Source organism: Camelina sativa, chromosome 14 (genome assembly GCF_030686135.1).
Source record: "Camelina sativa cultivar CO46 ecotype springtype chromosome 14, ASM3068613v1".
Classification (NCBI taxonomy): Eukaryota; Viridiplantae; Streptophyta; class Magnoliopsida; order Brassicales; family Brassicaceae; genus Camelina; species Camelina sativa.
The window spans coordinates 34,194,497-34,208,775 of record NC_141893.1 but is presented as its reverse complement, the minus strand read 5'-3'; the positions used below and the strand labels follow the sequence as shown (position 1 = coordinate 34,208,775).

Sequence of the window (14,279 nt, the reverse complement as noted above, 5' to 3'; positions counted from 1 at the left end):
AAAAGGTACGATTGAAAAAACGTAATTGTTGTTCGCATTTATTCGGATTATTATTATTATATAGATTTACCGTTCGAGTCAATACTTCATTCTTTTGACCATATATGGTCTTGATAAAAAAGACAGACATTATCTTAGTGAAACTATAGTAAGACCCGTGCTAGAGCACGGGTTGAAATTCATTTTATTTCTATTGTAATTTTCATATAAAATATAATTTATGTGATTATTTTTAACAGTTTTTTTGGTAGAATATTATGCAATAAAATCATATGCTAAATATGATGGCTTGAAAAAAGACATCTATTTTGTAAGTTTTATATTGTTAATGATTGTAGATAAATATTTGTGCTATAACACTGGTTAAATTTTATTTTATACAAAATTTTGTATATTTTCTATTTTAAAATAAAATTTTAATATGTTATATTAGATTATATATGTGAAGTTATTTCAACAATGTATATTCCATATTATGAATTCAATGTCATGATAAGACATAATTTTGTAAATTTGATTTTTAAAAAGCGAGTTATTATATTATGAGTAATTTAATATATTATGATAATTTTTGTTTTAATATACTTGGTTTCTTGAAATTCTTTTATATTATAGTGACATACTCAGCTTCTCCGCCGTCGTTGACTCGCGTTTCTCTGTCCACGTGGCCTCCAAGGTCCAATCAGTGCGCGGAAAGGGAACCAGGGGAGTGATTACGATGGCGAAGAAGAGTGTCGGAGATCTGACTCCGGCTGATTTGAAAGGGAAGAAGGTCTTCGTCAGAGCTGATCTCAATGTACCTCTCGATGACAACCAGAATATCACTGACGACACTAGAATCAGAGCCGCCATTCCCACCATCAAGTTTTGATCGAGAATGGTGTTAAGGTCATCTTCTCCACTCATTTGGTATGACTGTCTGTCATCCCTCTTCATCTCTTAATCCAAACATTTAAGTCTCTCTAGTCAAACATTTTTAAGTCTTTTCATCTTGTATCATCATCTTTCAGGGAGGCCGAAGGGTGTCACTCCTAAGTTCAGCTTGGCTCCTCTTGTTCCCAGATTGTCCGAGCTCCTTGGTATTGAGGTACCCCCCCCCCCCCCCCCCATGATTCTTAAAGGATCTCCAGTCTATTCTTCTTTCGTGGCAATCTCTTAAGGGGGGGACCTGGAAACGAAATATGAAGAAATGATTACACGTGCCGCTTTACGATAGGTGGCGAGTTGACAAAAAAAAAAAAAAAAAAAAAAAAAAAAGGGTATACGCGTAGGTGAAGAGAACAAGTGAAAATGAATGTTGATGATATCTACTTCGTCTGATCTAGTTCCTTCCTTGTCCTTCTTGCTCAAAACCGTCAAAAGCTGCTGCTTTAGCCATGGCTATGGCGGCGTCTGTTATCCAATCTTCTCCGCTCTCGTTCAATAGTTGTAATAACGGTACGCTTTCTTTCTCATTTAACTCGCTCGCCCATCTTTCTTACCCTCTGGGTTACGTTTTTTTTTTTAAATTATTTCTAGGGATTTCACCTATGAGTTCCTGAGATATCAAAATTAGGTGTTGATTGAATTGAAACCTTTGTACATGATGATGATTTTGCGATTATATATGTAGCGATTTCACCAATCTTGGACCAAGGGTGTAAACCTAGCTTTTCTTTTTCGTGTTTTTGATAAATAGAAAAGCCGCGGATTAAACATATCATCAGGGTTCATAGTTCCGGAATCAAAACCCAAAACAGAGTCTCTCCATTGAGTGCGGTGGGATTGAGGTCAGGCCTTGGAAGTAGAAGGCAATCTCTTTTGATATGCCACTCGGCCATTGTAAGTCTGGATTGGGCTTTACTTCATTGATTACAATATCTTCTACTGAACCGTATAATTGCAAATTTTGTTCACGAGTAGTAAACATTAGAACAGGTGGTTGCGAGGAATGTTGTTACCATGAATTTGATCATCTTTTGTTAACTCCCTTGCAGAACGCCAAATGCAGTGAAGGACAAACACAGACCGTTACTCGAGAGTCACCGACTATAACACAGGCTCCCGTCCACTGTATGCTCTCACTTTTTTTCCTAGTTTTCCTCCGTCTGCTCCTTTCATTTTTGCTTTCTTCTAGTGAATTGCATGCTAGGCTTTATGGATAGGAGGATTACTTCCAAATGTGTATCCAAAATTGCCATTTGAGATTTTCCAACTAGTTAGTTACAAAAAAAGGGTTTAGCTACAAGTCGGGGGGATAAGTGTTAGTTAATTGCATACTCCTAGATAATGTTTATTTCATCTGAACTAGTTTGGATGGAGGTGGTCTAAGAGGACGCATTGTGTGTTGGGTTTTCAGCTAAGGAGAAATCACCAAGCCTGGACGATGGAGGAGACGGGTTCCCACCTCGAGATGATGGAGATGGAGGTGGTGGAGGAGGAGGTGGAGGCAACTGGTCGGGTGGGTTCTTCTTCTTTGGTTTCCTGGCTTTCTTGGGTCTATTGAAGGATAAAGAGGGTGAGGAAGATTATCGAGGGAGCCGAAGGCGATGATAAAATATGGGTCATTGGATTAGTTTTGGTTGAGGCTACAGGTCTCATTTTGTATCTGTTTCGTTGAGTGGGGGATGACTACATATGATATGCGTTGTGTTCAAGAGAAAAGACGGTTGAGTTAAACAAAACTTGTTACTTAATGATAACTCTTGAAAGTATACAAACAAATTCGAAATTATAGAGATAATATATATATATATATAGGCAATAAAATATGGATTATTATTGGGGACCCGTCTCGGCACGGCCCATGGCCTGTTTCAAAGTTCAGTCGAAAAGCTTTAGCCTCTATGTTGGATTTTTCTTTTATCCCGGCTTGGAGAACAGTTTTACATGGAAGAAAAGCTAACCTAAGAGCTCTCACCTTATAGCAAAAAGTGTCAAAAGAGATGAACAATCACAATCTTATGTTGGTTACATGAGGTCTTTGAATCTGAGAATTGCATTACTATAGATGTAATATTGGTTCTTCTTTTCGCTCCTTTTTGTTTTGTAAAATACTTTAAGAGGGGGTATTGAACTTGTATTTTAAGGGATTTAGTGGGATTTTAATAGTTTAGGATTTTGCAAGATTTGATTAAGCTTTTAGAAGATTTTTGGTTATTTGTTAAGAGTTTTTTTATATTTTTAAAAAAATATTTTGCGATTTAGTGAGATTTATTATTAGATTTTGGGAGATTTTAGGATACTTTATAACAAAAAAAAAAAAATTGACTTTAGAACTCAGATGACGATGATGGATGCTCTCGACTTCTCATCGATTTGTCATAAGACATGAGACTGACCGTCGTTCGATCAGCAAATTCATCAATTACCTTGCACCACCTGTCTCCAGCGTCAGAAACCACCACTTTGACAGGTTTAACGACGAACAATTCATGTTTGTGTTCAGGGACAACGTACACAATAACCACAATCATCACCATCACACCAACAACTTCAATGACAATATCTTTACGGTACTACGCCGTCCAATCACAATATGCAAAGAAACACCACCATCCCATCATGATCATCACATGGACAACATAGCCTACCAAAACAATCTTATGTTCCATGTTTTTATCTTTCTGGATTAACAAGGGATAAGATTGATGAAAAGTAAGCTTAGGAGTAAATGATTTACATGTGTGTTGCTTGTTGTGCAGTATTTTGTATTGTCTTTGAGGTGACAAGAGTTTAATGTGGGTAAGATTTGTTGTAACTTGCAAAGAAAGAGTAGAGGAGTTTAACCGAAAAAAAATAAGTAAGAGGACTAACAAAAACAGAGAGTAGCAACCATACAAGCAGCTGCATAAAAAAAAAGGAGTTACTGAGAAGAAGATGATCTTCAATCATTTGTACATATCTCCCATTGAAATTGCCAAATGCAAAACAAATTGTATTCAATTTAAAGACATGAATCTGAATTGAGAGAGGAAGCAATCAAATTCGCTGATTTGTTATTATATTATGAGTAATTTAATATATTGTTATACTTTTTGTTTTAATATACTTGGTTTTTTGAAATTCTTTCATATTATAGTGACATATTATTGACATTGCTATAACAAATCAATTAGAGTGGTTATAGTTTCTAACTTTTATATCAAGTTTCAATATATTAAAAATATTTCAAAATAAATTATTTAAATTTTATTATATTATATAAAATTATAAAATTCAACAAAAAATAGAAAATTGAATTTAAATAGTCAAATTTTGACCCGTTACTCAGTAAAATTTTTAATTCAATAAATATTACTTTAAAAAATAATATTACTAAAGCTTGAATATATTATAGATTGAACAATTTATATTTGTTTTTAAAAATTCAACTTATGTTATATCCGAAAATAAAACTATTTTTTAATTATAATAAATAATATGATAATTTATTTGTTTCACAAAATAGAATCATATATAAAAATGAGAGTTGAAATATAATAATAATTAACAAATTAATATGTTAAGTTAGATATCAAAAGATTTTATTTGATAAATAATTTAATAAAGGAAATTAATATGGTAAGTTAGATGATATGATTCTTTAGAATATTCTTTTTCAGATTTTCTGTAAAACCTATTTGTAAACAAATAATCTATAAATTAATATATAACCTATTTGTAACAAACTTATTAAAATTATATAATCTTACAAAACAAAAATATTTTAAGGCAAAATCTAATAATACCCATTAAACCTAAATAGGCGAGAGACGCGGGGAGAACAAAATACATATGAAGTGGTTCTCTATGTTCACATTCATGTTCAAATCAAAACGGGATTTGAAAAAAAAATCAAAACACCTAGTAACACATTACATTAGATGAAAGGAAAATTAATTACTCCAAAATTTTGATAGGTAATCAGTTCTTTCAAAAATAGAAATACCAATTTTCTTAACGAAAAATGAAAAACATTTCCATTCTTATATATCGAAATTATCTATATATTTTCAAAAACCACAGTATAAATCATGTAAAAAAATTTATTTTCCGATATTTATCATCATTTTAGAGTAAAGTAAATCTATCTATATCTAAGAAACCCTAGTATATATTTAGTCTCGTGAGGCATAAGCAACTTAGAAACACTAATAAACCTAATAGCCGAGCGAGGAAAAGATATGAAGCGTTCTCTGTTCTCTTCTGACACTGAAAGTGGGTCCAGTGAAGATGAGTCTACTTCTGAAAGCTCAGAAGATAAAGGTCGTGGTGGCAGGTCTCAGCCTGTTTCGGTGAAGAATTCGAATACGGAGATGATTCCGAAGAACAACGGATCAGAAAGTTGTCAAATCAAGTATGGTTCCGGTTCAGCTTCAAAGTCTCCAAAAGATAGGTCTCAGGCTCATACACTGAATCTGAAGAGAGCAGTTTCGGAAACTTTTCGTACCAAGGCTGGCTCCGGTTCACCACCAGAGCCTAAAACAGAGTTTCCTGATTTGAAACCGAACGTTCCTGTGAAGCGTCTGTTTGAGGAGATGGACCAAGATCACTCTGAAACAAAGAGAACGCATTAGTCAGGTAGAGAAGTGGCCTCCCTCATCAAGACAGAGACAGGCTATCGTTGTGGACTAGACGAACTTACCTTGTCTCAAATCTGGGATACGGAAGTAGATAGGGAGAAGAGACGAGAGTTGGAGGTGAAGTTGATGAAAGTCAGAGAAACCCAATTCACATTGTATGTGGAACAGGCTCAACTTGTGGCTGAAGCAACCAAACTCATCGTGGATGCATTGAGGAAACGACACTGATTCTATCTTTATGGGTTTTTTTCATTATGTGTTAGTTTTATTCATATCATATGTTTCTTTTTTTAAGGGGTGTATTCAACTTCACATTTTAGGTGATTTATGTAAAAGTTACAAATGCTATGTTACTCAATTATAGTTTTTAAACAGTTTGTGGTTTTGGATTTTAATAAGTTTTATGGATTCTAAAAGATTTGAAAAGATTTATGCAGAAATCCAAATCTCATGGTTTTAGGTGGGATTTAAAAGAATTTTACTATAAATCATATCAACTTCCCTAAAATCTATCAAAATTCTAAATTTTCTACATCCTTATTTCAATACACCCCTTATTTACTTTGTCTTTGATTACACCATTGTTCCATTGGGACTATTGGAATGATGGAGGCCTTCTTGTTGAGGCCCAAAGTAGAGAATAGTGAGCCCAAAAACAGATATCAATACCTGGCCCATTAGCGGGTTTATGTGTAGAAAAAGCCTATCCACCCCAAGCTGCAGCCAGGAAGTGCGTGACAATGGTGATGCTCGGTGTCGGCGTGCTCCAGCTTCCCTCCCGCCTCCGTCACTCTCTCTTTTTCTCTTCTTCCCAATTTGCTTCATCTCGCCCTCAAGGTCAACATCTCTCTCTCTCAGCCTTTCTCTTTGCCTCTTAAGTTTCTGCAACAACTATTATCTCTGTTTACGTTCATAAACTGAAACTTGAAAACTTTGTAAAAATTCAGGTGTTGCTAAAGTGGTTCTTAAAAAGGGCAAGACACAGCTCTTCAAAGACGGAAGTCCGATGGTCTACAGTGGAGCCGTAGACAGGATCATTGGAAAACCGCCTCCTCAGACCGGAGATGTTGTCATTGTCGCTGATGGAACCGAGAATCCCATCGGTTGGGGTTTGTATAACTCTGTTTCAATGTTCTGTGTTCGCCTTATGCAGCTTCAACACGAATCCACCAGGTTTCGTTTCTAATACAATCAAGCTCATACACTTCTTTTGTTCGATTCTTTTTCAATACTGAATCTTTGATGGATCTTCGTAGAGATCCTTCTTGTGCGTTGAACATTGAGAAGCTTCTCCAAACTAGAATCGCTGAAGCAGTTCAGTTGCGTAAGAGCTTGGGACTTCCCTCGGCTAAAACTAACGCTTATCGTCTTGTTAACAGTGAAGGAGATAGGTATTTATTTTACTGACTGATCTCAACAAACCTTTTTTTTTTTTTTTTTTTTTTGACGGTTTCTTACCTGTCTTGCTGCTCTGCTGCAGATTGCCTGGATTGATTGTGGATGTGTTTGGAGACATAGCTGTGGTAGCATCCTCCGCAGCTTGGCTTGAAAAGTACAGGAATGAAGTGGAGAGTTGCTTAAGATCAATCGATGGAATTAATCATATAAACTGGAGACCGTCTCTTGATGTTCTTAAAGAAGATGGTTTTGATATCTCAAGTCTGAAACAAACACAATCATCTAATCTCCCACAGAGATCAATGGTAGGGTGGGTGGTGCCTTAATCAGGTCTTTCTCTCTTCTTCAGATATGAAAGCCTTACATGGGTGTGAGCTGAGTGATGTTCTTACTTATGCCAGGTCGTGGAAAACGGAATCTCGTACGCAGTTTCGCTAGAGGGACAGAAGACCGGGTTCTACACAGATCAACGCGAAAACCGTCACTTCATTTCAACCATCTCTACTGGTAAAAGAGTTCTTGACCTTTGCTGTTATAGTGGTGGATTTGCACTAAATGCAGCGAGAGGAGGTGCTACCAGTGTCGTGGGTACATTTCATCTCTCTCCTCCTCCTCCTCCTCCTGATCCATCTATCTTAATGCAGTGTCTTGTGAATCGTCTGATCAAAAAACACTTTCAGGAATTGATTCATCTTTGCCTGCTTTGGAGCTCGCCAGAGAGAATGTAATCCTCAACGATATGGATCCGGAGAAGGTTGTTTTTTTAAAACAAGATTCAACAGAATTCATGAAGGGTGCTCTGTCAAGGGAAGAGACATGGGACGTCGTGATCCTAGACCCTCCTAAGCTAGCTCCGCGGAAAAAGGTGGCGTAGATTTAAGCGTACCTTTTTTTGTTTCTTAAAATATAGTAGATGTCCTAGGTTGTTTACAGAAATGAGATTGCATTTAATGTGGATGCCAGGTCTTGCACAACGCGGCAGGAATGTACAGAAATCTCAACTCGTTAGCAATGCGATTGACAAGGAGTGGCGGTCTTATGATGACATGCTCATGTTCAGGGGCGATGACACAGAGTGGGAAGTTTTTGGGGGTTCTTCAAAGCGCTGCAGTAATGGCGGGAAGGAAAATCACAGTCGTGAGGGAGGCAGGAGCTGCATCTGACCATCCACTCGACCCATCTTACCCTCACTCGACCCATCTTACCCTCAAGGCCAATATCTCTCCAATCTTCTGCTTCGGGTGCTTTGAACACTTGGAAGTTTGGCTTCAACAAGTTCAAATTTTTTGTCCGTAGAATGCATCTAGAAAAATTATAGAAGGCAGATTTGGGGACAAAAGTAATATATTTGACTGGTTTGGAAAACAACAACATAGTATTATGTGGAGTTTATGTTTAAGCTCTCACCCAAGGAACTATGTTGAAAGCAAGTATTACATTGTATGTATACATGGATGGATAAGATTTACACACGCAGATTAGAGTTCTCTCTCTCTCTCTCTCTCTCTATCTCTATCTCTCTCCCTCTCCAAGCTTGTCTGTTATATTACCTACCTCCGGGATTTCTATTCCATGACAAGTATGATGGATCTCCAAGTCGCCTGAAACGAAGAACACATTTATTACTCAACATTACACATTGTGGCTGTATGCACAAGAATACTCTTATCATTATTATTGGCATAATATATATAACACACAGCCCAACAACCAGAGTTTAGCAGAAATTCAACTCTTGAATTCCGACAACAACGTACCTGGGTTTCACAAGGTACATGATGGTAAATGCGAGGGCCAAAAAGAAACAAATCCCGCCAACTGTCAGGTAAGCAATACCGAGGAAATCGTTCTTCCCACCCAGCCAACTCGTGGTTGACAAAACAAGCTTCTTCTTCCCATTGAAACTGTAAGTGTTGTAGTTGTTATTCAGTGTAACATGTATGGTGTCACCCATCTCGAGGTCAGACTCTATCTTTCCGTAAAGTTTTCTAAATGTTGGCAATGCTGCGGTTCTCATCCACACGATGAGATCTTCTTGTTCACTAAGCTGCACACAATGAAAAGAGGAGAAAGATGTCAGCGGTCAATTTGCTAAGCAGCATCCATGTGATATCAATGGCAAAATGGATTGATCTCCAGTTTTTTGTTTAAGGGTTTACCGGTATTTTTGGATCTAAAGTAGCACCACCTGTGAGATTCCCCTTCTGAAAATTCTTGGGGAAGACCTTGTTCCCAAACTTGTGTTCCTTGTCACTGTTCCATGCAATGCCTTTTTTGTTTACAGCTAGGCTTACATTGTTTCTTGATAATGCATAGGTGTCATTAAAAAGACTCCAAGCAATTAGACCGCACGGCACAATTGGCTGCCCACCAACATCATCCTCAGGCTTGCATGCGCTTATTTGATTCTCGTATTTTGGACTTCTCAACTGTGAATCACTTCGGCTTTTTACATACCTGTTTTCAAAGACACCATTTGATGAAATAGAGCTACAAAAGTTTAACTAATCAAAGTTCAGTCCTCGTCCCGCCTACTCAATGATAATATCCACATAGAACCCACACCTTCCACTCTAGGTCTCTAACACTTAGTCCCGTACCAATACGAAAACTACATCATGCTACGGCATAGTTGCTAACTGGTGATGTTATATACCTTCGGTGATTCTGGTAGAAGTTCTCAAGCTGGTAATAAACATAGACAGGCTGCTTCATACGCTTTGGCACCTAAGAATGCGAGAGGAGAAAGGAAAGAAAGTAAACAACAAATGCAACAATCTATCAAATCTAAAAGAAGGAAAACAAAACGTTGCCGCAAAAGAAACCCACTTTAAGTTCTCGGGTGCAGACTTTATCTCCACCTCCTTGAATATATGCAATCTTGTTAGTCCTAGCAGGTGTCGGAATGCACTCAGTATCATACCGATCAACGATCTCCACAACCTACACATCGGAGATGTAAAAAAAAAAACACGTGAGATATGAAAGAGAATATGAGGAGTAGTAGCAATGTGTAAGTAACACTTACATCCTGAGAAGCGAAAAGGGAGATAACACCAAGGGGAATAAAGATAACACTGACTATCAAAAATGTCGAAATGACCTGCGGAGAAAAGGAGCGCTAGTTGAGGCGCTTATACATGAAAAATCAGATGTCTGAAACATCAAATAGAGATTGATTACAAAGAAATCTAACCCAACCAGGGGTGAGAATGGGCTTGCAAGCTGGAAGCTCCTGCTGTGTGAACTTGGAATCTGCAAACGATATTTGCCAACCTTTTAGCCATGGCTGGTTGCCTAATCTATCATCTCAAATAATAATCAAAAGACAAAATGTTTTACCCTAATTGATAAAAAACAAAATATATATATATATATATATAGCGATTGAAGAATGTCTCTTTCAAGGATCGTTGTTTAAAATTTAAACCATCGATCAAAATAAACGATCAACTTAAAAGTGACGATATATTATACGATTGAACCAGCGAGGAGAATTTGATCCAATTAGAATAAAACACAAAGAGTCAACGATAAGGCAAATGAATAATTGGAAGAGGATCGAAGAAGGGAGGAGGATAGATACACTTGGGTCGCTTCGAATTCTTCCTGGCGGCGGAAGAATCTCCCGATCCGGCTACCCCCGCGCTGGACGACGCCGTATTGGAACTCATGGCGGACGATTACTAAGCCAAGCCTTGTGCGGATTATTCCGGAATCTAGGGAGAGCGAGATTGGAGAAAAAAAGGGGTGAATCTGACAGCGAGAAATCGGGGGAGGGGTAGAAGAATCAAGAGGGAAGAAGAAGAAGAAGAAGAAGAAGAAGAAGAAGAAGAAGGGTGGGGGAGGAAGACGAAGATTCGTCCGTCTCCTGAACCCGCAGGTAACGTCTTTTTTTCTTTGGATGAAAGGCCCACATTTTGTGGGCTTTATCTATTTCTGTTCACTTTTGATGCCCATTATCACCCTTCATATTTGTCATTTGAGAAAACTAAGTGATTGCCATGAACATTGCAAATCCTTTCCAAATGTGCCATATAACCCATTAGTTTTTTTCGAATCTGCAATACTCATGGCATGACGGAATTAGTTTTGGTGAACAACATTTTTTTTGCATTTGGTTGACAACTCTAATTTTTTGTGAACAACTTTAATTTCTGATAGACAATAATTTCTAAAACTATTTCTGATAGACAACTTTAATGCCATATATGCTTGACATTTTTAAAAATCTAAAACTAATATGTCACATTTGGGAACTTTTTCCAGAAATATGGCACCTTTTGTTAAGTTCTCTTAATATTTTCCACTCATTCATCTTGTGACAACTACGGTAAAACCTCTATAAATTAATAATGTTGAGACAAGATATTTTATTAATTTATAGTGGTATTAACTTATGTATAAACTAATTATTATTATTTTATACTAGTAAATTAATAATTATTAATATTTTTTAATAGTTTAAATTCTAAAAATTATGAATTGATACAATTTTAGCAATATAAGATTATACTTTCGAATGTTGTAAATTTTATGGTTTTGGAATTGAATTTGTAATATTTAGAAAACATTATTGATAATAAACTACAAATAGTATAGACAAATTCACTTATAAACATGACATACACAAAGATTCAAATTTATGAATAATAATATCAATTATCGTATTTTAATAGTCTATCAAACTATCAAAATGTAAATGGTACAAATTGAAAACTTAAAAAAATTTAGCTATTTTTATGATATGTTATAAAATATTTTCTATCATTATAATTTGAAAATACAACATAACAATTATTTTATAGATATGAGATTTAGGAGAAGCATACATTATTATATCAACATATAAATATATATATATATATATATATAAATTTATATGATTATTAATTTATGATATTATTGGAACCATATTTTACATGGGAGTTTCAAAAAATTATAACTTATTATATTATCGAATTTTGTTGTTTTTATACTGGTTCGACTCGAGACTTTGATATTTATTAATTTTTTTTCAGCCAAACATTAATTAAAAGAAAGCTCCTAAATTCGTTTGCCAAATCGAAAAAAAAATAAGTAAAATTTCTTAATTTATAGTGTTTATTTATTAATAGAGTATTAATTTATAGAGGTTTTTAATGTATTTTCATTTTTCAGTCTAAGACTCTATGTGACAGCATAAATTATCTTGATAACAAAATAAACTAAGACTTTCGTTGATCAAATGGTGAGACGTGTTAAAATTGTAATTAATCTTATGTAAGATGACTTGTATGGTAATATCCGGGCCATATTTAAAGCTTTAAACACTGGATTATACATAGATATGCAACCCGACCGATGAATGATTTCGATAACATGTGTTACTTATACAGTTATACGTTTTCACTTTTCCGTGACCAACCAGCTGTAAGTAGTAAACTAGTAAGTACCATACACATCTGGAATCCTAAGAAAAGAAAAAAACAACAATCCAAATTTTTCTTTCTTTTTTGTGTAGAAAAAACAACTAACAAATATCTACCCTTTGTCATCAGCCAACCAATTTAGAAGCTAAAAAATAACTATATATGAATTACCATAATTGATATATTTATGTAAGTCAAGAAATGAAATATGGATTAATTATCAAAGGGAAGCGGGGAAAGTGGCGGAAGAAAAAAAGATTTCGTCAAGCGTCCCGTTCATAGAGTCTCTGCATTGAAAGTCTTGTTGGACTGTCGACATAATATCTGCTTCGTTCATAGAAAGCTGAGGGAAGTCTTGGAGTTGAAGAGGGGGATGGTATGGAAGCTGATGCTGATGAGTATAGTTTGAGAAAAGAGTATCATGATCGTCGAGAAGAGAAGATGAGAAATGAAGTGCAAAAATAGATGAGCTGTTTGCTTCGTCTACAAGGACCCCTTGAGTGAGCTCTGATGAAGATGTCTCCGCGGATGCTCTTTTCAAGCTCTCGTCTTCAATATTACCATCAAATTTTCTCCACTTCTTGATCTCCTTCTCTTCTTCCTCATGTTTTCCTATACTGGTGCTCTCTTCTTCTGCGTCTTGTTCTTCTCCTTTTCTCTTTGGAATTTGTATGTTCTTCTTAAACACTCGGCACAATGCATACGACTCCTGTTTAACGTTATCATTATCAGAAAACGAATAGATTTATATCTTAATAATGAAGCTTGTGCGCATGGGAAATAATTTACCTTCAAGGAGGAGGAAGGAGCGTTGGTGAGACGATATTCATGCATCACCCAATTAGTACGAAGTCCATGAGGAGCCCTTCCTCTATAATAAACCAGGGTCTTCTTCATTCCCATCTTTATCTTCTTTGATTCTACTGTACGGTCTTTCCCTGTGGCCTTCCAGTAACCCGCTCGGGTGGCACGGTTTGTCCTTGACCCATTGGGATACTTCTTATCCCTTGTGCTATAAAAGTACCATTCCATGTCGTTCCCCGGCAAAAATGACTTTTCTGTTACGCATATTATAAGATTAAATATGGTTAGTTCGATTCAAAAAACCATGATCGATGTAATATATGTATGAATGCATCATGTCCAAGTGAATGTGTAATTATAACGTTAGATGATATAAATAAGCTGAACAGTATATATATATATATATATATATACATGTTAGATAGAGAGGGATAGAGAGTGTTGGATCGTACCAGGCAAGTCCCATGGCTCGCATTTATAGAGATCAACTTCTGGGATGATCTCGAGCTCAATGGCTCGGCCGTTGACCTTCCTATCGAGATAGTACGCAACTAGCTCTTCATCTGTGGGATGAAACCTGAATCCTGGAGGCAAACTCATGGGCTCCATTCAAAGTAGCTAATGCGGTAGAAGAAAGTGAGAGAGAAAGAGACGAGAGATATTATAGAGGGTAGGAGGGGTGTTCGTACGATATATGAAGGAGACTCTATATAATTGAAAATAAGAAGAGACCACACCGCAGGAGATATGATATGGGAATGTATAAAAGTATGCCATGGGATTGGAATCTTCTGAGACTAATATTTTGTCTTACTTTGGGTTTACTTTTTGGTCAGTGTCTGTCATAATACTCATCACATTTATTTTTGAACCAATATTTATTTACATTTAAAAATAAAAAAATTGAACTCTAGCTTTTGAAGATTCTGCTGCAAGTGTGAAAACCCTAGAAGGAGAGACGGAAAAAGGTTAGCTAGAAGGTCCCATTTTACAAGATCTAACATATATATGCATTCATGTATGCATGTATGTATACAAGCTACGCGTTTCGGCGTTTATAATCCCGGTGAGGGTAACGTATGTCATGATGTGAAGTCCCATTCAATCTTTTCTAATATTTAGG

At 36.1% G+C, this 14,279-nt stretch overlaps 4 protein-coding genes across 4 annotated transcripts; 2 read left to right on the top strand and 2 right to left on the bottom strand.

The window, feature by feature from the left end:
* The first annotated feature begins 1,010 nt into the window (after positions 1 to 1,010).
* LOC104743062 (uncharacterized) lies at positions 1,011 to 2,710 on the top strand. The gene is made up of 4 exons (XM_010464182.3): positions 1,011 to 1,437; positions 1,679 to 1,821; positions 1,977 to 2,052; positions 2,339 to 2,710. Exons 1-4 carry the CDS (start codon positions 1,377 to 1,379, stop codon positions 2,530 to 2,532), a joined length of 474 nt encoding a protein of 157 aa, XP_010462484.1. The 5' UTR covers positions 1,011 to 1,376; the 3' UTR covers positions 2,533 to 2,710.
* Positions 2,711 to 6,234: 3,524 nt separating this feature from the next.
* Positions 6,235 to 8,417, top strand: LOC104743064 (uncharacterized). The gene is given in 8 exon segments (XM_019236185.2): positions 6,235 to 6,380; positions 6,491 to 6,716; positions 6,800 to 6,934; positions 7,024 to 7,246; positions 7,343 to 7,529; positions 7,622 to 7,806; positions 7,905 to 8,129; positions 8,132 to 8,417. Coding segments are annotated over 8 exon segments (1,338 nt in total). The 5' UTR covers positions 6,235 to 6,283; the 3' UTR covers positions 8,192 to 8,417.
* LOC104743063 (ALA-interacting subunit 3) lies at positions 8,268 to 10,872 on the bottom strand. Its single transcript, XM_010464183.3, has 8 exons — positions 10,528 to 10,872; positions 10,138 to 10,196; positions 9,970 to 10,044; positions 9,771 to 9,884; positions 9,598 to 9,668; positions 9,101 to 9,398; positions 8,699 to 8,988; positions 8,268 to 8,542 (listed from the first exon to the last, which is right to left on the bottom strand). Exons 1-8 carry the CDS (start codon positions 10,613 to 10,615, stop codon positions 8,488 to 8,490), a joined length of 1,050 nt encoding a protein of 349 aa, XP_010462485.1. The 5' UTR covers positions 10,616 to 10,872; the 3' UTR covers positions 8,268 to 8,487.
* Positions 10,873 to 12,358: 1,486 nt separating this feature from the next.
* On the bottom strand, positions 12,359 to 13,932 carry LOC104743065 (NAC domain-containing protein 54-like). The gene is made up of 3 exons (XM_010464184.2): positions 13,609 to 13,932; positions 13,142 to 13,410; positions 12,359 to 13,061 (listed from the first exon to the last, which is right to left on the bottom strand). The coding sequence occupies exons 1-3, from the start codon at positions 13,763 to 13,765 to the stop codon at positions 12,573 to 12,575; spliced, it is 915 nt and encodes a 304-aa protein (XP_010462486.1). The 5' UTR covers positions 13,766 to 13,932; the 3' UTR covers positions 12,359 to 12,572.
* Between the last annotated feature and the right edge of the window lie 347 nt (positions 13,933 to 14,279).

Coding starts and splice junctions, on each gene's coding strand:
- LOC104743065 (XM_010464184.2), bottom strand. CDS start 13,765: ATGGAGCCCATGAGTTTGCCTCCAGGATTCAGGTTTCATCCCACAGAT. Junction 13,411..13,608: donor CGAGCCATGGGACTTGCCTG/GTACGATCCAAC, acceptor TATGCGTAACAG/AAAAGTCATTTTTGCCGGGG. Junction 13,062..13,141: donor CTCCTTCCTCCTCCTTGAAG/GTAAATTATTTC, acceptor AACGTTAAACAG/GAGTCGTATGCATTGTGCCG.
- LOC104743062 (XM_010464182.3), top strand. CDS start 1,377: ATGGCTATGGCGGCGTCTGTTATCCAATCTTCTCCGCTCTCGTTCAAT. Junction 1,438..1,678: donor GTTCAATAGTTGTAATAACG/GTACGCTTTCTT, acceptor TTTGATAAATAG/AAAAGCCGCGGATTAAACAT. Junction 1,822..1,976: donor TGATATGCCACTCGGCCATT/GTAAGTCTGGAT, acceptor ACTCCCTTGCAG/AACGCCAAATGCAGTGAAGG.
- LOC104743063 (XM_010464183.3), bottom strand. CDS start 10,615: ATGAGTTCCAATACGGCGTCGTCCAGCGCGGGGGTAGCCGGATCGGGA. Junction 10,045..10,137: donor CCATTCTCACCCCTGGTTGG/GTTAGATTTCTT, acceptor TTTTCTCCGCAG/GTCATTTCGACATTTTTGAT. Junction 9,399..9,597: donor TTCTACCAGAATCACCGAAG/GTATATAACATC, acceptor CTTTGAAAACAG/GTATGTAAAAAGCCGAAGTG.